General features: G+C 42.4%; 1 protein-coding gene across 1 annotated transcript in view; it reads right to left on the bottom strand.

Moving 5' to 3' along the window:
- Window positions 1-11255: 11255 nt before the first annotated feature.
- Window positions 11256-25660, bottom strand: part of TMEM47 (transmembrane protein 47) — a 44518-nt gene continuing 30113 nt past the window's right edge. Inside the window, exons 2-3 of the mRNA XM_032219155.1 lie at window positions 17958-18098; window positions 11256-13301 (exon numbers count right to left, since the gene is read on the bottom strand). Coding sequence (XP_032075046.1) covers window positions 13123-13301; window positions 17958-18098 — 320 coding nt within the window. The 3' untranslated portion in view covers window positions 11256-13122. The remainder of the gene's footprint in view (window positions 13302-17957; window positions 18099-25660) is intronic.

Here is a 25660-nt window from a genome sequence, read left to right as displayed (position 1 = left end):
ATAATTAGGAAAGAAAGACTAAGAGACTCCATGGGAAGGAAATCCAAAGTACTTTTACTAATTATAAATGGTAAGCAAGCAGTTGCGAAGCAAAGTCTACTTAATTAGGCGCGAAAGCAATTGATATATAGAATAGCCCATTCCCCACCCCTTAGGATCATAGCTCCAGTCCAATCATAAGTCCTTCAAGTGTCAGGTGTGAGATAACTTCAAAAGGCATCACGAAGATGGAATGTTGAGGCCGTTATTCTACGCGGGAAGGTCTCACGCATGCGCCATCCGAGCATCTCGAACATCCTAGAAGACTCCTCCAGCACATCAATTAACCCCTCCCAAATACCAGCCCTCCCTCCCCGTTTCATGGCAGCTGAAGCAACAGCAAGGCAGAAGCTGACACCCCTTTCCAAGTTTTTATCAATGAACTTCCTCATTTCCTCCATTTCTCTAGGGGACATTGAATATATTTGGGGCTTTGGAAGCTTTACTCCAGGTAAAATATCAATGGTGCAATCTGTGGGTCTGTGAGGGGGCAATTTATCAGAAGATTTCTCCTAAAAACATCTTTGAGGTCCCAATATTCCTTCGGAATTCTTTCCTCCCCCTCAATTGTCTCCTGTCCCCTGGCTACCAGTGTGGGGGTAGTAGTATCAGACTCCGGAGTTTCAACTTTCCCCTCAGGGGGTGTGGTTGTCCGAATACGTAGCCACCCCTCTCTCCAGTTAATGCGTGGGTTCCATCTACGGAGCCAGGGGAGTCCCAAAATAAGGGGCCGGTCCATCCCAGGTGCACACAATAAAAGTTATCAACTCCTAGTGGGTGCCCATCCACATCTCGATGAGTTCAGTGGAAAAATGAGCAGGGCCGCCTCCCGCAATAGAACCATCAATTTGGCAAAAAGCAATAGGGACTTTTAAAGTCTTTAATTTTAAGCCCAGTTTCTCCACCATCTCAGCGCTTATCATGCAGCGGGAACACCCTGAGTCTAATAGAGCTAAAAGTTTCTCTGTTGCACCAGAAGAGGGCACTCTAAGCTCAATTGGGATAAGCATAGGGCCAGCTCATGAACTTACCCAGTGATGGGAATTCTCATCATCAGATTCGTCAGACGAGCTGGGGCTTCCATCTCCCTCCTCCTCTGGCTCGAAGCGTCAAGACACATTCTCAGCAGCGAAAGCAGCCTCCTTCCTCTTGCTTGGAGTCCTCTCTGGCTTCCCCTCCCTCCGTGTGTGTGTGTGTGTGTGTGTGTGTGCAGCAGGTTGAGTCAGTTTGACGCGGCAATTCAAAGCACGATGTCCCTCCTTTCCACAGCGGAAACAAGTGAAAGGCTTGGCTTTGCCTGCAAAACCTCCCCTGCCTTCACTCCTGGGGCGGGGGGGGGGGTTAGGAAGTGCTGGGGGGGATTTCTCAACTTCTCCCTCTCTCATGCAATGCAGCCTGATTAAATCCAATTCCACGTCTGCCGCATTTTCATACCAAGTTGCTAAATGACCGGGAAGGCGTCTGTTTATGCATTGCTGGTAAACATCTTTATCCAAGCCATCAGCGAATTGATCCAGCAAGGCCTCTTCTGACCACCCCCTCATATAGGCTGACAATTCCTGAAATTCTTGCACATAGTCAGGCACATTTTTCTTTCCCTGTTTAAGGGCCGTAAATTTCAGCCTAGCACAATGCTCGGTCAAAGGATCATCGAACCTTCTTCTCGTGGCTGCCATAAATTCATCAAAATTTCTCAGGCGAGGGGAATTGCATTTATGTAGCCCGACCATCCAGTCAGCTGTTTTCTTCTCCAAGGCCATTAACACCATTCTCACTTTAATTTCATCTGTCTCTAAATCAGGCCCATATATTTCCATATAATTCCAGACCTGAATAATAAACAACCCGAGGCCTCTGGGGTCTCCATCATATTTTACACTTAAGGGTGGGACCTTAGCCATCCGGCGTCACCTGCTCCCCCGCTCTTGGAATGTCTCTAGCTGCAGGGGGGAGGCTGGTTCTGGGTTTTCTTGTGCACATCCCCCTCCGGCCCCTCCAGGTTCCCTTAAACTGGGTAGTAAATACCTTCTCTCCTGTTCCTCTGTTGGTTCCCTTTCCACATCTCTCTCTCGAATTCGACGTTCAGTCCATGCCTCTTCGAGGAGCCTCATGGCGTGGGAGATTTTGTAGTCTTCTTCTCCAGTGCCACTCCAGTCAGCCGCTGGTTTTTTCTTTGGCTTCCTTCTTGTGACTCCAGCTTGTAATTCCTCAGGTTCCTCTTTCTGTTCCACACCCCAAATCCATCTGGGACGGACGGCAGGTTCTTCTACTCTTAGTTCGGCTAGTCTTTCTGTTAGAGATGGTCCCGCCGCTGCCCCCACTTCTTCCTCCTGGTCGCTTTCATGCAAAGACATTTTCTTTTCTTCTTGTGAGGGCACCCCCCTCGGTAGTTGTATTGTATTGTATTGTATACTTTATTTGTATGCTGCCCTTTTCCCTGAGGGGACTCAGGGCGGCTCACAATTCGGGGGGAGGGAAGGACAAAACACGTTACATACATGAAAACAATACATCGTTTAAAAATGCAACAGTCATACTATTCGGGTGGGGTTGAAGTCTTCAGCCCCAGGCCTGTCGGGACAGCCAGGTTTTAAGGGCTACGCGGAAGGTCTGGAGGGTGGTGAGGGTATGAATCTCCATGGGGAGATCGTTCCAGAGGGTTGGAGCAGCCACCGAGAAGGCTCTCCTCCGGGTAGTTGCCAGTCGACATTGACCGGCTGATGGAATTCGGAGGAGGCCTAATCTATGGGATCTTATTGGCCTAGTGGAGGTAATTGGCAGTAGGCGGTCTCTCAAGTACCCAGATCCAATACCATGAAGGGCTTTGTAGGTGACAACTAGCACCTTGAAGCGCACCCGGAGATCAACAGGCAGCCAGTGCAGCTCGCGAAGGATAGGTGTTACGTGGGTGAAACGAGGTGCACCCACGATCGCTCGCGCGGCTGCATTCTGGACCAGCTGAAGTCGCCGAATACTCTTCAAGGGCAGCCCCATGTAGAGCACATTGCAGTACTCCAGCCTAGAGGTCACAAGGGCACGAGTGACTGTTGTGAGAGACTCCCAGTTCAGGTAGGGATGCAACTGGTGCACCAGGCGAACCTGGGCAAATGCCCCCCTGGTCACAGCTGACAAGTGATGTTCAAAAGTCAGCTGTGGGTCCAGGAGGACTCCCAAGTTGCGGACCCTATCTGAGGGGCGTAGTATTTGACCCCCCAGCCTGAGAGATGGAGCACTTGGCCAATTAGTGGGAGGGAAGCACAACAGCCACTTGGTCTTATCTGGATTGAGTACAAGCTTGTTAACCCCCATCCAGTCTCTAACAGCCTCAAGGCCTTGGCTCATCACGTCCATCACTTCATTGAGTTGGCACGGGGGGGACAGATACAGCTGTGTATCATCCGCATACTGGTGGTATTTTATCCCGTGCCGTCGAATGATCTCGCCCAGCGGTTTCATGTAGATATTAAAAAGTAGGGGGGACAGGACCGAACCCTGTGGCACCCCAAATGTTAGGGGCCTAGGGGTCGATCTCTGCCCTCCGACTAACACTGACTGCGACCTGTCCGAGAGGTAAGAGGAGAACCACCATAGAACAGTGCCTCCCACCCCCACCTCCCGCAGTCGTCGCAGAAGGATACCATGGTCGATGGTATCGAAAGCCGCAGAGAGGTCAAGGAGTACCAGGATGGAGGCATGGCCTCTATCCCTGGCTCTCCAGAGATCATCGGTCAATGCGACCAAAGCGGTTTCTGTGCTGTAGCCAGGCCTGAAGCCAGACTGGAATGGATCAAGTTAACTGGCTTCCTCCAAGGACCGCTGGAGCTGAAAGGCCACCACCTTCTCAACAACCTTCCCTATAAAGGGGAGGTTGGAGACTGGACGATAGTTGTTTAGAACGGCTGGATCCAGAGATGGTTTCTTCAGGAGGGGTCTCACCACCGCCACCTTTAAAGCGGGGGGAAAGACCCCCTCCCGAAGGGAGGCGGCAACAACCGCCTGGATCCAGCCCCGTGTCACCTCCCTGCTGTTAACAACCAGCCAGGAGGGGCACGGGTCCAGTACGCATGTGGAGGCACCTACAGCTCTCATGGCCTTGTCCACGTCCTCAGGGGTAACAGCTTGAAAATCAATCCAGCAATGACCTACCAGATTATCCCTTAGTGCCTCGGCTGGTTCTGCAGGATTGGAGTCCAGGTCCGCCCGAAACCAAGCAACTTTATCCGCGAGGAATTGGACGTAGTCCTCAGCCCTACCCTGCAAAGGATCACCCGTATCCCTCCTATTTAGGAGGGAACGGGTTATCCTGAACAGGGCGGCTGGGCGCGACTCAGCGGAAGCAATCAGAGTGGCAATGTAAGTTCTTTTTGACGTCCTAATTGCCCGGATGTACTCTCTGATGCAGGATGTTAAAAGTGCTCGGTTCGATTCAGATTTACTGGATCTCCATTGGTGCTCTAGGCGTCTCTTTCGGCGCCTCATCTCCCGGAGTTCCTCAGTAAACCAAGGGGCCCTCCTGGATCCACTGCGTCGGAGCGGCCGTAGAGGCGCAATCCGGTTAAGAGACTCCGTCGCTGCTGAGTTCCAAGCAGCAACCAGAGTCTCCGCCAGACTGCGGGCGAGGGTATCTGGAATAACCCCAAGCTCTGTCTGGAACCCCAAAGGGTCCATAAGTCGCCTGGGGCAGAACCACCTGGTCGGTTCCTCCTCCCTACAGTGGGGGTTTGGTCTCCGAAAGTCAAGCCTCAGTAGGTAGTGGTCTGACCACGACAGGGGTACGATCTCACTACCCCTCAGACCAAGATCACAAGTCCACTGCTCCGAAAGAAATACGAGGTCGAGCATGTGACCCGCCGAGTGGGTTGGGCCCCGAATTACTTGGGTCAAGCCCATGGCTGTCATGGAAGCCATGAACTCCTGCGCCCCATCAGAGTGTTCACCGAGCAAAGGCAAATTGAAATCCCCCAGAACCATAAGCCTGGGGAATTCAGTTGCCAGCTCGGCTACCAACTTGAGGAGCGAGGGGAGGGCTGCTGCAACGCCGTTGGGAGGCAGGTACGTTAACAGCAAGCCCACTTGACCCTTGAGGTCCAACTTCACCAGCAGGGACTCACACCCGACAAGCTCCGGAGCAGGGATCCTACGAGGTACTAGAGACTCTCGGATAACAATGGCCACACCCCCACCCCTTCTCTGGGCTCTCAGCTGCTGGAGCACCTGAAAACCCTCTGGGCACATCTCTACGAGGGGGACTCCTCCCTCCGGGCCCAGCCAGGTTTCAGTAATACATGCCAGGTCTGCCCCCTCGTCTAAAATTAAGTCCCGGACGAGAGGAGCCTTATGAACTACAGACCTGGCATTTAGCGACAACAGCCTGAGACCAGGGTCCTGATTACTCGTGTCATCTGGCCTTGGAGTGGGACTCATAGGGCCAGAAGGAGGGATCTCTGTAACGTAGCGAGCCCTCCTTCCCCGGTAATGGCCAGCCCTAAAGTGCCCGCCATATCTGCCCCTCCCTGTTACGACCGTAATGCTCCAGCCCACTCCCGTGTCCGTAATTCCCCCGACCACCCCAATGACCCCCGTGTTCCTCGACAGGTCCTCCAAATCAAACACACTCATTCGTTCACCCAAGCAGTTGTTCGCTCCGGGATGGGTGCGATTGAGATTCAGCTTATTGTCAGCTGTGACTTCATTTAATAATCAGGAAAGAAACTGCTCAACTCCATTTGTTTGAAATCAAGTGTACTTTTACTAATTATAAATGAACAGTAGCAAAGATCAGCTGAATCTGGTTAATTAGGCGCGAAAGCAAAGAATATCATGTATAATTCAATCCCCTCCCTTTGGCACCCCAGTCCATAGTCCAATTATAATGCACCCAACTGTCAGGTGGGAGATAACTTTAAAAGACATCACCAGGATGGAATGCCGGACAGTTAACCTTGGCGGGAAACTCCCTTCCTCCACATGCGCAGTAAGATGGTCAGGTCAGCGTCTAGAATCTTCCTCCAGCACATCATGATTCCCCTCCCAAATACCAGGCCCCCCCCTTCCCGTTACAATGGCAGTCGAAGCAGCATAAAACAGAGGCTGAGACTCTTTCTCTTTCTATCTTTTCTCATTCTCTCTCCATTCCTTCCTTCCTTTCTTTCTTGTGTGTATCTCTCCCTCTTCCTTCCTTCCTTCCTTCCTTCCTTCCTTCCATTTCTCTTTTTTCTCTCTCTCCCCGCTCTTTCTCTCTTTCACATACACACATCCCTTCCAATTATATTCATAGATATATTATATGAACTAAAACTGGTGCCCAATAAATCCTACCATGTTTCCATAAAAATAAGATCTTGTCATTTGTTTTTGAACCCCGAAATAAGCATTTGGTATTATTTTCCAGGAGAACTTGCTATTTTGGGGTGCAACTTATAGGTGACAGGTGGGGAGGGGGAGACACGGGAGAACATTTAGATATAGTGAATTTGGACTTCAGCTAATTTTCAAGGTGTTTGTAATATTCCCCTTAGTAAAATTATACAATATAGATTAGGTAGCACAGTTAGCTGAGAAACAACAACCAGAGTTAATGGCAATTGTTCAGCATTTCTATCAGTGACTTTGATGAGATAGTTCAGAAGTTGCTTATCAAGTCTATAAATGATGCAAAACTGAGAGATACAGGTTTTCTCTTTGCGGGAGAAATAATATTTTTAAACTCTAAAGAGGTTTGGGTAATGATTGAAATAACCGGAAGAAATATAGACCCCTGCATCTGGGTAGGGAAAATGAAAAGCAGAAGCAAGGAATGGGACTTGGCTTGGCCAAGAAGTTCATGTTTATTCAGTAGAGATGTTGTGGTAAATCCTGCTGTGAGTAGAAAGTTGAACTACATTACTCGCAGCTCTGATTTGAAGACCAAGATAACGTATTACCTGACTTCCAGCTCCATCAATGCTCCGTCTTCTCCCACACCCCACCCTGCCTCACCTGCCACCCCCAAGTTGCATCCATAAAGGGGGCAAGGGGCAGGAAGCCCTGCTGGGCCTGGCAAGGGGGGAGAAGAGACGGCAAGAATCGTGGCTGCTTTTGCAGCTGATTGAGGCTGCAAAAGCAGGAGGCCCCATGCGCCTCGTGCCACCTTCAAGAACAGACTTATCTCAATCGGTTGCCAAGAGCTTTGCCCCAATTGAGGCTCCCTGGGGTGGAGCCTGCAGCCCAGTGCTTGAGAGGGGCTTGGGGGGGAGCTCATTTATGCAACCCACCTTTCTTTCAAGTGGACAGGAAGCTCCCTCATACCATGCAGCCAGCTGGTTGAGACTCAGGCAGTCATGGGAATTGCCTGCAATTCTTGTTACTGTAAGGCTGCATGTTGCAAAGAATGGAGCTAGGTGGTGGTGGGTGGGCTGGAGAACAAAGCAAAGCAGTGGCTGCAGAGCTGCCCCAAGGCCCCACACTGGCTTACCTGAAGGCCCTTTAGCCAGGCCATCCATGCCAAGCCTTCCCCCCTCCCCAGGGGAGCCACATCCCTTCACTAACCTGCTTTCCAGTTCTGTTCTCCATTGTGCATTCAGGACAAGAAAGTTAGTCTGTGCGACCATGGAAAAAAAAATACCAGAAATTCAGACCTTCCAACTTCTCACAAAAAAAGTCTCACAAAGTTAGAAGTAGTCCCACAGACTATTTTTTTGCCTTGCACATGTCAGTTGAGAATGGAGGAGGTAAGCAGGTTAGTGAAGGGATGTGGCTGCCTTGGGAGGGGGGTGAGGGACCCACGTGTATTTGTGTGTGAGAGGGGGGAGATGGAGCATTGCTGCCAGCCCTGGTTAACTCCCCCCCTCTCTCTCTCCCTCCCTCCCCCCCCCTCTCTCTCACTCACTCTCTCTCTCACACACACACACCATTTTTTCTTTGGGATCCCAGCACAGATGCCCCTCCCAGGATCGCAAGGCTGAAGGCTTTGGATTGAGCCTTTTGGGGATGTGTTTGTGGTGCTGCAATCCCAATAAAGATTGGCAGGAAAAGGGGGTGGATTTTCCTGCAGCCTGTCCTTTCTTTGGGATCGCAGTACAGACACTCCCTCCCAGGATTGCAAAACTGAAAGCTTTGGATTGAGCCTTTTGGTGGGGGTGGGGGTGTCTGTACTCCAATTCCAATAAAGAATGATTGGCAGGAGAAGGGGGGTGGATTTTCCTTCAGTTGTCCTTTCTCCATTCTCTTTGACAGCCATCTGGTTTCCAATGGGGTGAGGGGAAGGAATCCATGTTTTTCCTCCCTGTGCATGGATTTCCACCCCTTCATTGGAAACCAGGTGGCTGTCAAAGAGAAGGGAGCACGTGCCACGTGGGCTTTTCCAACCACCAAAGAAAGAACAGGCGCGCGCGCGCGCGCGCACACACACACACACACACACACACAGCCAAAAGGCTCAATCCAAAGCCTTCAGCCTTGCAATCCTGGGAGGGGGCATCTGTGCTGCGATCCCAAAGAAAGGACAGACTGCAGGAATATCCACCCCAAAAGGCTTGGAGCTCCCCCCCCCCCACATGCCTGCCAGCCAAAACCTCCCAGAAGGCTTTTGCTGGCAGGTGAGCGGGGGTGGGGGAGCTATGAGCCATCTCGCCTGCAGGCAGAGCTGATTCTGCACCTTCTACATTTTCCTGGGCAGTCACGTACTAGCCCGCCCACCCGCCTGTCTTGCCTTACATAAATTGGTCTGGAGTGGGGAAGGGCTGTTCCTTTGCTCAGCTTACGCATGGTTCCACATCTGCAGCTGATCTCTTCCTGGCCAAAAGGGTGCCTTTTCGGTCCCAACTGGGCTTCTGGAAGAGAGTGGCCAAAGCGGCTTCACTCTCCTCCTGCCAGCCGAAGGAAAAGCCCCAGGGATACAAAGTCAATTGCCTCACAGTGCGGCCAGTAATTATCCTGTCAAGCGGCTACAGCTGATTCAAGTGCCGATCGGAACAGAGATAAGTGCAGAAAATCAGCCTCAACGCGGCGGCTTGGCTCATGTAGCAGCGGCTGGCTGGCTCACTCCCCAACAGCTGTAATCTGCGCTAAAAGCTGAGCAGTGACTTTCCGATAGAATGGACCAGGTTCTGTGTGAGCCACGCAGTACTTGTTGATCGCTCCCAGATGCCAACTGCTCCTTACCTATCTATTTTGCTACACTTAGCAGAGAGTTCAATTGTAATGCAGGACCGGCGATCTGGCCCCTCATGGGGTGGCTAATGTTAGACAGCCCCCTCTACAGCTGCCTCAATCCTTTTAATTTAGTAAGCCAATCAATGAATTTAAAATATCCAATATCTCCCCGGGGCTTTTCCTTCAGCTCCCAGGAAAACGTAGAATGCACAGAATCAGCTCTGCCTGAAGGCAAAAAGGCTTGGAGCTCCCTCTGTGTATCTGCCAACCAAAACCTCCAAGAAGGTTTCTTCTGGTGGGTGAGCGGTGGGCAGGCCAAGGGAGGGACTGTTCCAGTATAGGGCCCCCGGAAGCCCCAGTACAGGAAGGCATGTTAAATTCTTTCAACCGGTACACACATACCAGACAGGACCGGCTGAAACCCACTTCTGACCCACACCCATAATGAAGGTGAGCAACATTTTGAAATCAAAGACATCTTTGATTCTAAAATCCATTGAGAGAAAACCCAATACCTAGTAGCATGGGAACATCTACTCCCTTCCAAAAATGAGTGGGCGGACAAAAAACACATCACAAACCTTGCTAAAGTATTATAATGGATCTTTTTTGTCTTTATCTCTTATAGGTGGATCTATCTTTTTTTCTAAGAAGGGCAGTATGTCATATCCCTAACGTGATACTGCCATTCAAATGAAGAGGGGGGGAGCATGGGGATAAGATGTATTGTTATAACCTTTTTCCTGGCATCTAACACCCTGCAGTATTCTCACCTTCTTTGAAATGTAATAAGGAGGGAGAGCCATGTGGATTGTTTCAGTTTGCTGAGAGCGGAAGAAGATCCTGGGAATGGCTCCTTATCTGTTTCTCAAGACGGCCGTTACAATAAACATCTTCATACCTGTGGATTGGCTAAATCTACATTTGGACTAGAGGGAGATGTTCTAAAGCCCTATTTCTAACTATATAGTTTGGGAGAGAATTTAGAATATGCTTCGCCTGTCCTGCTATCACTTCTTCTCAATAAAAGGTTCCCTTTGAAATACCATGTTTCAAGAGTCTATACTTTCTTGGGAAAGGAGGAGAGGCAAGTAATTATACATGATGTTTTTGCCTTTGTGGAGAGGGAGTGGGTGTGGCCTGCACATGATGCATCTGGCACACGGGCTGACAGTTTGACACCCCTGGATTAGAAAGTCAAAAACAAAACGATACACACTCAGAGATGGCTGTACATAAAGAAACGAAAGTTGCATGATATCAAATCAGATCTTTGATATACTTAGCCTAGCAATATCAGTTCTGGGAGCAAGTCTCCAAGCTATCAAACTGATTTCTTTTCCATCATTTTCAGGGAATTCTGCAAGTAACTTAATCTGGGTTTTTCTTCACTACCATTCAGCAATTTCAGAAATGTGCATTAAAATGGCTCTAGCTTACAGTGTGGGCTAAGACATATCCACTTCTGGAAAATATTAGGCAACATGGAAATAAATATTGATTTCTACTTCAAATTGCATGCCATCATCTCTACAATCCTGGAATGCTATTTCTTCTTTTCTAATAGTGGACTACTATTACACATAACCTCTTCACAATACTTTGGTTTCTTTAACCTTCATCATTGGTAGCTTGGAACATTTTGGTTTTCAGTCTGCTAGTTACATTTTGTCACATATGGAAAGCATTGAGTCATTCACACTTTACTTCTTAACATTCAACATACAACAGTTCAAAATGGAATTCCAATGAAATATTCCTTGTTTCTCAGCTGCTTACCAGCCCAGTTAGCATATGTTTTAGGGTAGAAAATAAATGAAAGCAGATAACACCAATGATTTGTTTTACATGGAGTACAAAGGCATGGCAGTTGTTCCTGTTCCTGAATATGCAGGCTGTTACTTCCTTCCACTAGCATATAAAGCTTTTTAAAGCTTCAGTGAAATAGGGTGGATGATTGGAGGTTGCCCAGAAAGTGTAAAGCATAAAAAAGTTCTAGACTGGAGCAAAAAATTATACTTCAAATCTTTTTAAAAAACATATCTGTTTGTTAATGATTATACATTTAAACATATTTATTAATATATTTATATTTTGCAGGATACTCCATTTTTCTTTTTGTCATTTGCAATAATTGTCTATTACTTTGAGGTTTTCAAATTTAGAAATTCTGCACTACAGAGCAATAACACAGATCAGTATCTCCATTGTTTAAAGTATTACATTTTAAAGAAGAGCCAGAGTAGGGTACATTCTAATTTACATATAACAAAAATAATTGTTTTAAAATTTGTATTAGAACCATATACATTGTATAAAAATATTTTCACAATTAAAAAATATCCAAATAAGACATTTTTAAATAAAAATAAATGTTATTCTGGGTAAATCAATTTCAATTTCCCATCCCAAATTAATTTTGGTTATATATATTTCCAAAGAGGGATTTGTCACATTAACACTTTTTTCAAATAGAATGTCTAAATTGTGTTATAATTCTTTTTTCTAGTTTTATCTCAAGTGAGTTTAATAGTAATATTATTTACCACTCCTTAATGAAATATATTTATCAGTATGGCTTTATAGCCATGGTCATATATGTTACAAAATACATCATTAAAGACTGACAATATCTTGTTAGATTAACAGCTGCTCTCAGAAATTTATACATATATTTATATTAATATTGCCTTAATTTTTAAGGATGTTTCCATTTAAAATGTTTGTTTTTATCTGCAAAATAATTGTATTTAAGGCAAACAAACACTCGGCCACTTTAGGCATTGTGGCAAACTATTATTTATCGTCTTAAGAGCTAAGCTAGGTGAGATGCTTAAATTCTTACAGACATCTCAATCTTCCTATAGTGTTGCTCAGATTATATTAGAACCTTTTACTTAAAGCCAAAGTAATGTCACACTTATCTAAATTAAATATTTATTGTTGAAAAAATGTAGTTTACATTAACTAAAATTTGTTTGCAAAAACAAGTTTCAGAATCCATAATTTTAAATTAGTTAATTGTTAAAATTTACCACAGTTTTATCAAGTTTGGATAAAATAGGAAGCTGCAATTAATCCTAAAGGGGGAAAATCCCCATATATATCCTCTTATATAATCATGCCAGAGAAAAACATGGGAACTTGGTACCATGCATACCTGAAATTCATTGTGTCTCATTTGCCACATAATAATTCATGATTTATTGTGATGACTATGATGAAGATATCTCATCCCGTTTCAAGCTCTTATTTGAAAACTTTACTGTGGTGCTTAAAAATGAAATGGCATCAAGATAATAGCAGCTCGTGCATATTTCCCCTGCTCCCCCACCTTTAAAAATTCTCAATAGATTTGTGTCATTCTCCACATTATTTCTAGAACTTGGTTACAGCTGAGGCTGAATGTCCAAACACATAAAATGAAGAATATGTTCTAAGTTTTGTCTTATTGACATACCACAGGTGGCTGAAAAATGTACAAACTCATCTTGTTTGAGAATTGCTGAATGCAGGTACTAATCAGTTGCCTTCTCTCAGTATCTAGTTATTCAGTCATTTATTTTATGTAAGAGTCTCAGGACCAATACAAGACAGGAGTCTAAGTTGGTAAACTTCAGCATATTTCAGCATATATCATCATGTATGATATAAAGAGGGAATTGCGCATTTTGTGCTAACAGACTATAACAAATACAACTGCTTTTTTCTCATATGCATTATACTATAGCTGCCACTTCTTTTATTTCACTACAGATGTAGCAGATGTAATATATCAGGTTTTTTTAAAAAGAGAGGTTGAAAAACTATTTGCAGTAGTTATAGCCAAAAAGAATTGGCTAATAAATCAATGGAGTAGACAGCTTGACACTCTACAAAAGTACTAAAAACACTTATAAAAGACAGGCCAATCCTTGTTTATTCCTTTCCTTACAAAAGAAGAAGTTTCCTTTAATAGTAGTCTTCATAGTTCTTAGGGTTCAGACAATAAAGGATAGCACCTCCAAATGAAAATATAGTTGCACCCCAAGCCAGGCCATAGCCCCAGTTGAACTCATGGTATATTCTTAAGTTGACAGTTTCAATGAACTTGATTGGGTAAAGGACAAGACTGCATACCTGAAGAACCACTGGGAAAAAAAGAAGAGGGGGAGAAGGAGTCAGATATAACATGCCTCAATTATCTAATACAAATTCAACACAAAATCTTCAGGACATATTTTAAAATTAACATATGCCCCTTCCTAGATTAGAAACCATGTATTTCAATGTTCCGAATTAGAAATTTTCTTTTTACAAAGCCAGCAAAGTTGTTTTTATCAACAGCAATAAAATGACATTCTTAGTTGAAAATCATTTATAAAACTTCATATATTTGTAATATTTGTGTATTAAGTCAGTTATAATTGGAAAGGATTGCAGAAAAGAATGCATTTTAGGGAATGTTGAATATAAAAAATTCCAATACATAGTAGAACTATATAAAAATTCATATGGCATGAGAAGTTATGCCTGCTTGATACAAAAGTGCACAACTCTGATTATTGAAGAGTACTGAGGACTAGAGCAATACATAATTTGAAAATCCTAAATATTAATATTAAAAAATCCTAATGAATCATAGGAACTGCAGTTTTATTCTTATACATGCTACTTTTTCTGTTTTCACTAACAAATTAAAGATAGTAATTATTTTCTCAATTAATGCTAATAATACTAATAGTAATGCAGACTAATTATCAATCTAAAATTCCTATATGCTAAAACACTTTTACTGCATTTTCACTGATTATTCCAAAGGGGAATTTTGATTCACCCTCCTTGTCTTGTAAACTTCTTTAGGACTTACATTTAGGACAAACATTTAGGGCACATTTGTACATAAACAGCAAGAGGGAAATTTCTACGACTTGTCTGACATTAAATTGTTTACAAAAGCTCCAGCATTGGCTGTTGTTACAGTATATTCCCATCTCAGTTAACCAAATTTATGATATGATACCATAAAGTAATACCAACCCTGGATATATATATATATATATGTTATATTTATGCTGATAAATAAATAAAGGGAGACTAGAGAGTGGAAGTGTGACCTTCCTCCCATATTTGGGCATACCAGGGGTTGTGACTTTAAATAAATAAATAAATAAATAAATAAATATAAATATAAACATATATTATAAATATAAACATATATATATATATATATGATTTTTTTTACAACCCCCGGTATGCCCAAATATGGGAGGAAGATCACTACTTCCATTCTCTGTCCTTCGGCTCGTTACAAGAGACCATCCAGGCAGAAACCCAATATTTTTACTGTTGCCTTTTTGTTCCATTTTGTTGTGTTTGTGCTGATAAATAAATAAAGGGAGACTAGTATAGATCTATTTCAAGCTATTTAGCTCTCATCAGCTAGCCATACCCTTACTGGGATTTGAACCTGGGCTATATTACATACTAGGCAGACTTCTTAGCCATTAGGCCACAGGCTCTTATCCGTTATCAGCGAATAACTATATATATATATGTGTATGTGTGTATGTGTGTATGTGTGTGTGTATGTATGTATGTATGTATGTATATATGTATATATGTATATAGTAAGTAATTTGTGTGTGTGTGTTTTACCTGCCTCTGCTGGCATGCGGACTGGCACTTTATTTTTTATGTGGGACATAGTGGCCGGCAGGGCTTTTGGACATAGCAGCAGGCCAGGGCTTTAATTTGGACATAGCGGCAGGGCGGCTTTTGCCTCTACCGTAGATAAAAGCAGCTGATCTGACTGTTCCCGAAGCCGCCACTTTTATTTGTTTAATATAACACAGCGCCGGCCTCGGGTTCTCCTAGTGCTTTTTGGAAGAGCCCGTTGCTCGCTCGACTGTGCCAGAGGACCCTTGCCGGCTCTTCCACCTCCTGCATCTCCGATCCCGCCTTCTCCCTCCGAACACCCTGCGGCCCAGGCAGTCTTGGCTCCAGGTGTCCGGAAGACAAGCGCCATCGAGCGGGATGCATCCCACTGTATGGCGGACACGGCACCAGGAATTTAAAGCCCTGCTGCCATGTCCACCATAGAGCGGTTTTTGCCCGCTTGCCTCACCAGCCATAAACCTCACCGCACGTCACTGACTAGATGGCAGGTTCATTAAACAAAACATTGTACTTGAACAGTATTCTTCAATGTCTCATCAAATGATTGGGTGGATATATGTGTATTGAATGAGGTGCTGCAGAATTACCATTATGATTTGAATTAAATAAATATTTATATGTTTATATAAATATTTAAATATTGTAACATTTCCTATCATACAAATAAAACAAAATCCAAAAAGATATTGATAGGTTTGAAAAGATAAATTAATGCAGAGAAATACAAAGTCCTTCACTTATGAAAAAGAAATAAGATGTAACTGTGAAAAGGATACTAAAATAAAAAGCTTATTACAATAATAGTGTAGCTGCTAGAAAAGCAAATGCAATTTTGGGTGTAATTATATATACAGGTGGAGGAGGAAGAGGGGGCAGAAGAGGGGGAGGAGAAAAGGAGTAGGTGGAGCAGGAAGATGTCAACAGTTCTTCTCTTATCATCATAATGCATGATACAGAAAAGTATTATTAAGTACAATACTAGGAACATAGAATAGAAATAAATAAATATTAGGAAACACTTCCTGATGGAAACAGCATTTATTAGTTTATGAAGGAACTTCTCTTTCTGAGTGAGCACAGTCAAAGGCTGAACAACAATCTCTTGAGGATAATTTAATTCTGATCCCTGCACTGAATAGGGAATTAATGACTTAAATTGTCTTTTCAAATTATTTAATTCTATATCTGTAATTCATTTGATTTCCTTCACAGCAGTAGTCAGTTATTTTTTCTAAAACATCACAATACACAAATGTATATATTTTTTCTAGACAGTTTTTTTTGCAGGAGAAAAAAATTATTCTCTTGATTTATAAAATGCAGTCTTTGTGTAATGAAAGTTAGTGTATTGGAAGGATTCCTGATCTTTTAGGTTTATACTAACACTTTGATGGTAAATGCAAATTTAGACATTTGAATAAATATTAGCAGAAACCCAATTATCTCAAGGCACTGAAGCATTTTTTATTGTTAACAAATGTCTATTGTTAATGGCAGTCTCATTTATTTCTGTAGCACTTCTAAACCAAGAGAAAAGAGCAATCTAACTTCTGTTCTGATGTATTCTTGGCATCACTGGAACAATTTCTGTCTCACACTCTTTTCACTCTTAACAAATATGTGATACTAAATGATTTATTTTATTTTCTAGCTTCTGCAGCATTGTTTACTACAAGTTTTATAGTTGTTGAATGTTTAGAATTATTTGTGTTATCAATCAAATGCTTAAGGGAAGTCTACAAATACTATTTGTATTGCGATGTATCATGACTTGATTTTTTTTGCCTTTGTGGAGCCAGGGTAGGCATACCCTGTGCATGACGCATCTGACCCGTGAGTCACCAGTTTGACACCTCTGCTCTAGTATAATCTTTCTCATGCTCCTTGTTCTGTCAGATAGAGTAACTGAAGCTTTTTTCAAAGCACATGAGATGCAACGGCTTGAATAAAAACAGCTGAAGAACTATAGATGTTTAAGTAAAACAACAAAAAGAAAATGTTTTCAACAAACAATTCTTCCTGTTTTTTCCAGTGAATGGAACAAAGATCAAAACAATCTTTGCAAATAGTTTTGAAAATTGGAAAGGTACAGCTTTAATATAACAATACCTTAAAGTATTCCTTTCCCTCTAAAATGATCTAACTAAAATAATGGAAACTGAAGAGGGCAGTAGGATTCTTTTTCTTATAATTATATTCATCCTTGAAATACTAAGAATCTGGATTCTACATCCTTTTAAATTGATTTTTAAAAATCCACCTAGCAGACTAGATAGATCTGTCATTCTCTCTATTATGGTATATCAGACAAGTTTACTATTTCAGTGCTAGCAAAAACATGATTGACAGAAATGAAGCTGCATCTGGAAAACTTAGCAAGAAGGAAGGGAAAACTATATCATTAGTTAACTTGATGGCTATTCAAATCCATATCAAATGGTGATTTTGTTATACAGTATATTCCACTAAAAAAACACCCTTGAGTTTTCATATGAGCCTTAAAAATAATTTCTTCATATAATCCCTTTGAAAATTAAGGGATTTATATACTATGAAGGCTATTGAAATAAATAATAAAAGGCAAAGCTGATGCAATGAAAGTAAGGCTTTCTGTGAAGCATATCAAACACATTTGAGTTTAATCTTATTTATTTTTATATGAATGATTTACAAAACTAATGCTTATAAACACTGACACTGTACCTTGAATGATAAAGTCCCTTAAATTTCTACAAACACCTGAAATGGTATCTATTATAATAACTTACAGTGTGTTTTAAAAATGGCAAGCAAGCAATGCCAGAGGAGATTATGTTACTACTGTATGCTGTATTTTTTATAATGCTTAAGATTGAAGGGATGACATCTAGGCTGAAAAAATAGGTGCAGAAGCACTCCTTCATTTAGTTGCCACTGGGATTTTGGCCTGCTGATAAAGAATGCTCTTCAAACTTTAAATGGTAAAAAGAGTTGGCCTGGAAGGAAAATCTTGGGATTTCTTGGCCAAACAAAAGCTGAACAATCTGAAATGAAGAAATTATTTTTTGATTATCAGAGATGTTTTATCTTTACTCTTGAGAAAGTAACAGCTATTTAATGTACATATTTCAGAGCAGCTGTTAACTTACCTGCTGCAAACAGCATGACAGCAACAGGCCTGTAGAACCTCCTCCGTGATCCCACACAAATAGAAATTAGTCCAACCAAAAAAGCTATAAGAATTATGGCAGCACCACCCAACAGCATAGAAAGAGTAGCAATCTGCCAATCTATAAAGAAAAAGTAACAAGATGGGAATTTATTTATTTTTTAAAAAAATATTTTTAAACAAACCACAACAAACAAAAATGTAAAACACATACATCCTTCTTCCATTTCATATAGCGTATCATTTAGTTACAAGATTTTGTGCATCCTTTCCATGGTCACCACTTGCAATTATATATCGAGTCACAAATTGTTCATTTGGTAAACATAGATACATTAATGTTATATGACAATTTTTCAACTATAACTATTATTCCTTAATTTTAAACAAAGTATTCTAAATATTGAATCCATACATACAACATCATTTTGCATCAATAATTCAACTCCAATTATTATTCCTACATTTTAAACAGAATATTCTATATATTAAAATCATACTTCCATTACATTATTCTAATCTGTTTAACAATGCTAAACCCTTATAGTATTGCATGTATCATTCTATTATTCTTAAAATATAAAAAGTTCTCCCACTTTTCCCATTACCATGATTTTTTATCTAACCATTGATAAAACAAATCCCAAACCTTGTAAAATTGTTCATCTTCTTGTTCTCTAATTTCAAATGTCAATTTACTCATTTCCTTACATTCCATAATTTTTTGAATAATTTCCTCCTGCATTAGTATTTTCTCATTTTTCCAATTTTTTGCAAATACAATTCTAGCTGCTGTTAAAACATTTACAATCAAATAGTTCAAATCTCTATTATATATTTCTGGTATAATTCCCAATAAAAAAATCTCTGGTTTTAAGTCTATATGTTTTTGTGTCATTTTCTCCAACCACGTATGAATCTTAGTCCAATATCTATTAGCTTCTGCTCAAGTCCACCACATATGGTAATATGAACCTGAAGTCTGATGACATTTCCAACACTTTTCTGATTTATTCTTGAACATTCTTGCTATTCTTGTCAGGGGTAGATGCCACCTGTAAAACATCTTATACAAATTTTCTTTATATGTAGTTGACTGTCATTTTATAATTTTGAGACCACAATTTCTGCCACATCTCTAATTCAATCCCATACCCAAAATCCGTCCCCCTCAAGCTATTATAGTTCCTTTAACTTGTTCTTCTTTTAACTTAACCTCTAGTAAGTGTCCATAAAGGTTTTTAATTACTTTTTCATCAATACCCATCAAAAGTTTATCTAACTCAGTCATTTTATCATAAAAACCTTCCTCTTTACGATCCTTGTCATATCTACATTGTACTTGCACATATGGAAACTAGTTAATCTTTATATCTTCCTTTTCCAGTTCTTGCATAGATTTAAATTCACCCTCTGCATTCAATATTCCACCATATCTAACTGCTTGTTCCTTTTTGTATATTATTGTGTATGAAAAGGCTTCAATAGTTGATAGCCAGACTGGAATTTTTAAATAATATTGTCTTTTAATCTTCTCCCAACTTAGTAGCAAGTAGGTAATGTCTTCTAAAATACCCCTGTGTTTTAGTTCCCTTGTACCATAAAAAGGCATGCCATCCCAACAACAGGTCATGTCCTTCAAGGGTCAATAGTCTGGTATTCCTTAGTGTTATCCATTCTTTAACCCACATCAAACTTGCTGCCTGGTGATATAGTTCCCAATTGGGCAGGCTCAATCCTCCTCTTATTCTTGCATCTTGTAACAATTTTATTTTTATTCTTGCTTCCCTCCCCCCCCCCCCGCCATATGTACTTCAACACTATTTTATTTAAGTCATCAAAATATTCCTTCCTTAGTCTAATTGGAATCATCTGGAACAGATATAAAATTCTAGGTAAAATGTTCATTTTAATTGTAGATATTCTCCCTATCATCGAAAGTTGTAGAATTTCCCATTTCTTCAGATCCATCGCGATCTGTTGTTTGAGTTTATTATAGTTGTCTTTAAGAACGCTACATCTTGCTGTTAAATATATCCCCAAATATTTAACCTTGTTCGTGACTTGCATCTCCAAAGTTTCTGCCAACTCTTCTTTTTGTCTTGTTGACATATTCTTTTTCAGGAGCTTCATTTTGTCTTTATTTATTTTTAATCCTGCTACTTTTCCATATTCTTCTATTCTTTCTATCAATTTAGGTGCTGTTTCTAATGGATCCTCTAGGATGAAGACCAAGTCATCTGTGAATGCATGTAGCTTGTATTCTTCCTTTTTTGATTTTCATTCCCTTTATTTGTTTTCCTTCTCTGACATTTCTATTTAAGACTTCTAATGTTAAGACAAAAAGTAATGGTGATAGTGGGCAGCCTTGTCTCAACCCTTTCTTTATTTCAATAGACTCTGTCAAATCTCCATTTATTATTATTTTAGCTGTTTGTTTATAATATATAGTTTGTATGATTTGAATAAATTTCTCACCAAAGCCCATCTGTTCCAGTTGTAACAGCATAAAGTGCCAATTCATGTTGTCAAATGCCTTCTGAGCATCCAAAAACATCAATGCCAATTGTTTTTCAGGGTGTGCCTCATAATATTCCAAAGTATCTAAAATTATCCTCATATTATCTTAAATTTGGCAGAAACTCATTTTGATCAGAGTGGATGAAACTATTTAAATATTTTTAAGTCATTCTGCCAATATTGAGGCGAAAAACTTATAATCCGAATTTAACAGGAAAATTGGTCTATAATTCTTAATTTGTAATAAATCGGCCTCCTCCTTTGGTAAAAGTGTAATATATGCTTCTGACCATAATTTGGTAATTCTCCTCTCTGGCATCACCTCATTCATAGTTTCTAATAATGGAAGGGATTCCTGCAGGGTCTTATAAAATTCCGCTGGTAGTCCATCTGGGCCGAGGGCCTTCCTGTTCTTTTGTTTTTTAAGTGTTTCAGTTAGCTCCATCATAGTTATTTTGCCTTCTAGCATTGTTGCAGTTTCTTTGGGTATCTGGGGTCAGTTGGCTTCCTGTAAGTATTGTTTCACTCCTGCCTCATCTGTATTCTCATGATCATATAGTTTACAGTAGTAGTCTTGTATAATTTTTTTCTTCTCTTCATTCCCATAACAGGTTTTCCCTTGATCGTAGTATCTCTCTTTTCTCAGTTTGTATGCCAACCATCTGCCAGGTTTATTAGCATTTTCAAAGTAATTCTGTTTAGCACCCCTAATTTTTGGGCTAATTCCTCTTTTTCCATTAACCCTATTTTGATATGAACCCTAATCATATCCCGTGACCCATCAAAACCGCGGTCGACAAAACCGCGCTCGACGAAAGCGCGTACCTGACGTCATCAGCAGCGCGACGAAAAAAATTAATAAATAAATAAAATTAAAATTAAAATAAAATTAAAGCAAGCCGATTCACATAAAGGTAAGGGTTAGGTTTAGGGTTAGGGTTAGGTTAAGGGTTAGGGTTAGGTTTAGGGTTACGTTAAGCGTTAGGGTTAGGGTTAGCGTTAGGTTAAGGGTTACCGTTAGGTTTAGCGTTAGATTAAGGGTTAGGTTTAGGGTTAGGTTTAGGGTTAGGTTAAGGGTTAGGTTTAGGGTTAGGTTTAGGGTTAGGTTTGGGGGGGTTAGGGTAAGGTTTTCGCTTTAATTTTAAATTTACCGCTCACAGCGCGATGTTTTCGTCGCGCTGTGATGACGTCACGTACGCGCTTTTGTCGAGCGCGCAATTGTCTACTGCGGTTTTGTGGTGGAACCTCATATCCATTCTTACTTTAATGTCCTTTTGTGTGGAGTTCTGTAGATCTTTTTCAAGACCCTTATATTCATTGTCAAGTCCTTTAAGTGTTTATCTTTTTTTAAAATATTTCTCTTCCTTGTGTAGTCAATTATTAGACCTCTGGTATAGGCCTTCATTGTATCCCAAAGGTTCTGCATTGATGTCTCCTCTTTTCTATTTTCTTTAAAGAAAAAGGCCAATTCCTTTTCAATTTTCTGTATAGTCTTTTTCTTTTAATATAGTTGTTTAATGTCCACCTAGATCTTTTTCTTTGTTCTTTACATTTAATTATCATTGGGTTGTGGTATACCCAAGTACTTGTTTCAATCTCAATTTCCTGTATATTATAGGCCAATTCAATCGCTACCCAAATCACATTGATTCTAGAGTAAGATAAATGTCTGTTTGAATAAAAGGTATACTTTTTTTTAGTGGGATTTCTCTCTCTCCAAGCATCCTTTAAACCCGTCTCATCGATCATTTTAAAAAAGGATTTAGGGAGTATCTTTCTATTAAACTTTGCTGTTTTTTGTGAGTTATAGTCCATATTTTTATCTACGATTCCATTAAAATCTCCTATTCTACAAATATTTAAGTAGTCCAAATCCATTATTTTCCTGTGTAATTTTCTGTAAAATTCATATTGTTTATCATTAGGTGCATAAATTGCTATTAGGAGCATTTTCTTATTTTTGTCCATAATTTCCACCATCAAAATTCTTCCATCATCATCTGTATAAATTTGTTTCACTGGGATAATATCTTTGATGTAAAGGATCACTCCTCTTTTCTTACAGGTTGCCAATGAGGTAAATATTTTCCCCAGTTTTGGTTGCCTTAATAAGTGTTCATGTTGCTTTTGAATATGCACTTCTTATAGACAAATTCTATCCAATTTTAGTTTCCCTAATTTGTGAAATATTTTCTTTCTTTTATTTGCTGAATTAAGTCCATTTATGTTAATTGAAATCATTTTCTTTTCTTCCATATTTATGTTTTATACATAGGATTTATTGCTGTGGTGGCTTTAGATTCTCGTGGTTCTCTAATATCCATGCCACCTACAGTACCTTCTTCTATCTCGATCCCGCCTACTGCTCCTTCATCTTTTTCAGTCGAAGCTGAAGTCACCGCTCGTGGTTCTGTCAAAGATTCTTTATGTCCAGTCTCCTCAGCCTTCCCTCCAAAGTGTTCTTCAAAAAATGCTTTTGCTTTTTTGAATGCATCTATTCTGTATCTTTGTCCTTGCCATACAAACATTAAACCTTCTGGTATCAACCATCTGTAATTAATACCTTTTTTTGAGTAAGATTTTAGTGAAAAATTGATATTCTCTTCTCGATTCTCTCACTTTTCTTGGTATTTGCTTCAAAACTACAATCTCCTTGCCTTTGTACTCCAGTTTTCTATCTCTTGCTTTTTGAAGTATTTGCATCCTAATTGCTTTCTTGGTAAATCTTACATGAACTTCCCTTGGCAGTTCATTTCTCGCTGCATATCTTGTATAAACTCAAAATGCTTCATCTATAGCATCAGCCATCTTCTCTTGGGTTAACTCGAGGACATTTGTCACAATTTATATCATTATTTGTAACAGGTTTTCACCTTTTTCTTCTATGTTTTGGAATCTTAGAAAAAATTCTGACCTTTCCATCTCCCAATGCAGTATTCCAAAATTATCTTTTTTGACTGCACTCAGTCAATTATCAATCTCCCCAAATTTCTTCTCTCTTTGGTCACCTTTTTCTTCATTTTTGTGTACCGTATATACTCGAGTATAAGCCGAGTTTTTCAGCCCACTTTTTGGGCTGAAAAAAGCCGCCTCGGCTTATACTCGAGTCTACAACTGGATCCGGCAGTGCTGTTGCCTGTTGGAGGAGGAGGAGGCGAACCAGCCTGCCATCGCCAGCCACCGCCAGCCCTGCCGCTCTTCCCGCTCCCTTCCAAGCCCCACAGTCCAGCGGACGGAGCAGAAACAGCCTCGGGGCTTCGCTGCTGCTCCCCGCATTTTCTGCACGGGGATCCCTTGGAGAGGGGATTCTAGCCTGCCATCGCTGGCCACCGCCAGCCCCGCCGCTCTTCACGAACCCTTCCAAGCCCCACATTCCAGCGGACGGAGCAGAAACAGCCCCGGGGCTTCGCTGCCGCTCCCCGCATTTTTTGCATGGGGATCCCTTGGAGAGGGGATTCTAGCCTGCCATCGCCGGCCACCGCCAGCCCCGCCGAGAAGAAACCTCACTGATGCAATCCATGAGAAAAATATACAAACAACATCAATAGTATAAAGCAGTGGTCCCCAACCCCCGGTCCGCGGACCGGTGCCGGGCCGCGGAGTACCTGGCACCGGGCCGCGCAGCGGCCGGGGGCCATGATCCCTGCTGCCTCTTCACCCACACGCGCAGCCTGAGATCAACCCCGGGACTCGAACCCGAGAGCCGCCTCTCCGGTCCAAACCCCACTCCCACCCCGGCCGCCTGCACGGCCACCTTGGTAGCCCGTGGAGACGGAGCGCGTTCGGTTAGCCGCTACCTGGGGGCGCCGTCCCCATGACGTCACCGCGGAGTCCTCGCCTCCTTCCCTGGCGAGGCTTTCTCCCCGCCAGCCAATCAGAGGCCAGTCCCCGGGCAAACGGGGACAAGTTGCTGGCCGGTCAAAGCAGAAGCGGGAGATTGAGAAGCCTTCTGGGGTCTCCACCGTGGAGCAGCCGAGGTCAGATGGGGATGCGGGGAGAGAGAGAGCGAGAGCGAGCGCTGGGTGGGTGGCAGCGCATTACACAGCGGTCTAGGCGCGCCGCGGGCTGCCAACCCCGCCCCCCCACACACACACGTACACACACTGCCTCTCTGGCAATTGGCTGCCCAGGAAGGGAGCGGGGAGCTTTCACAGATAGGAACGTGATGGGGTTTGTTTTCTTCCCCCACTCCTGAGCCCTTTTTTTTTTTGCTTGCCTTCTGGGGTCTCCACTGTGGAGCAGCCGAGGTCAGATGGGGAGGCGGGGAGAGAGAGAGAGAGAGAGAGCGCTGGGCGGGTGGCAGCGCGTTACACAGCGGTCTAGGCGCGCCGCGGGCTGCCAACCCCCCCCCCCCACACACACACGTACACACACTGCCTCTCTGGCAATTGGCTGCCCAGGAAGGGAGCGGGGAGCTTTCACAGATAGGAACGTGATGGGGTTTGTTTTCTTCCCCCACTCCTGAGCCCTTTTTTTTTTGCTTGCCTTCTGGGGTCTCCACCGTGGAGCAGCCGAGGTCAGATGGGGAGGCGGGGAGAGAGAGAGCGAGAGCGAGCACTGGGCGGGTGGCAGCGCGTTACACAGCGGTCTAGGCGCGCCGCGGGCTGCCAAACCCCCCCACACACACACATGTACACACACTGCCTCTCTGGCAATTGGCTGCCCAGGAAGGGAGCGGGGAGCTTTCACAGATAGGAACGTGATGGGGTTTGTTTTCTTCCCCCACTCCTGAGTCCTTTTTTTTTTTTTTTTGCTTGCCTTCTGGGGTCTCCGCCGTGGAGCAGCCGAGGTCAGATGGGGAGGCGGGGAGAGAGAGAGAGAGAGAGAGAGATGGGCGGGTGGCAGCTGTCTGTGAAACATCTTCCCCTCTCCACCTCCTGGGCAGCCAATTGCCAGAGAGGCACGGTGGGGGTAGTGGGGGTGGTGGGGGTGGAAGAAAATAAAAAGAGAAGTTGCCCTTTCATTTTGCAATCTCTCTCTACGACCTTGTTTCATTCTCTTCCCTTTTGTTTCGTCCTCATTTCTCAATCTCAGCAACTTTAACACTTTTGGACTTCAACTCCCCAAATTGCCCAGCCAGCTAGAATAGATAGATAGATGGTGGATAGGTGATTGATAGATAGAGAGGGATGGATGGATGGATGGATGGATGGATAAATAGAT

Source organism: Thamnophis elegans, chromosome 6, assembly GCF_009769535.1.
Source record: "Thamnophis elegans isolate rThaEle1 chromosome 6, rThaEle1.pri, whole genome shotgun sequence".
Classification (NCBI taxonomy): Eukaryota; Metazoa; Chordata; class Lepidosauria; order Squamata; family Colubridae; genus Thamnophis; species Thamnophis elegans.
Note: the sequence above shows the minus strand (reverse complement) of the source record. Positions and strands in the feature narration are given on the sequence as shown.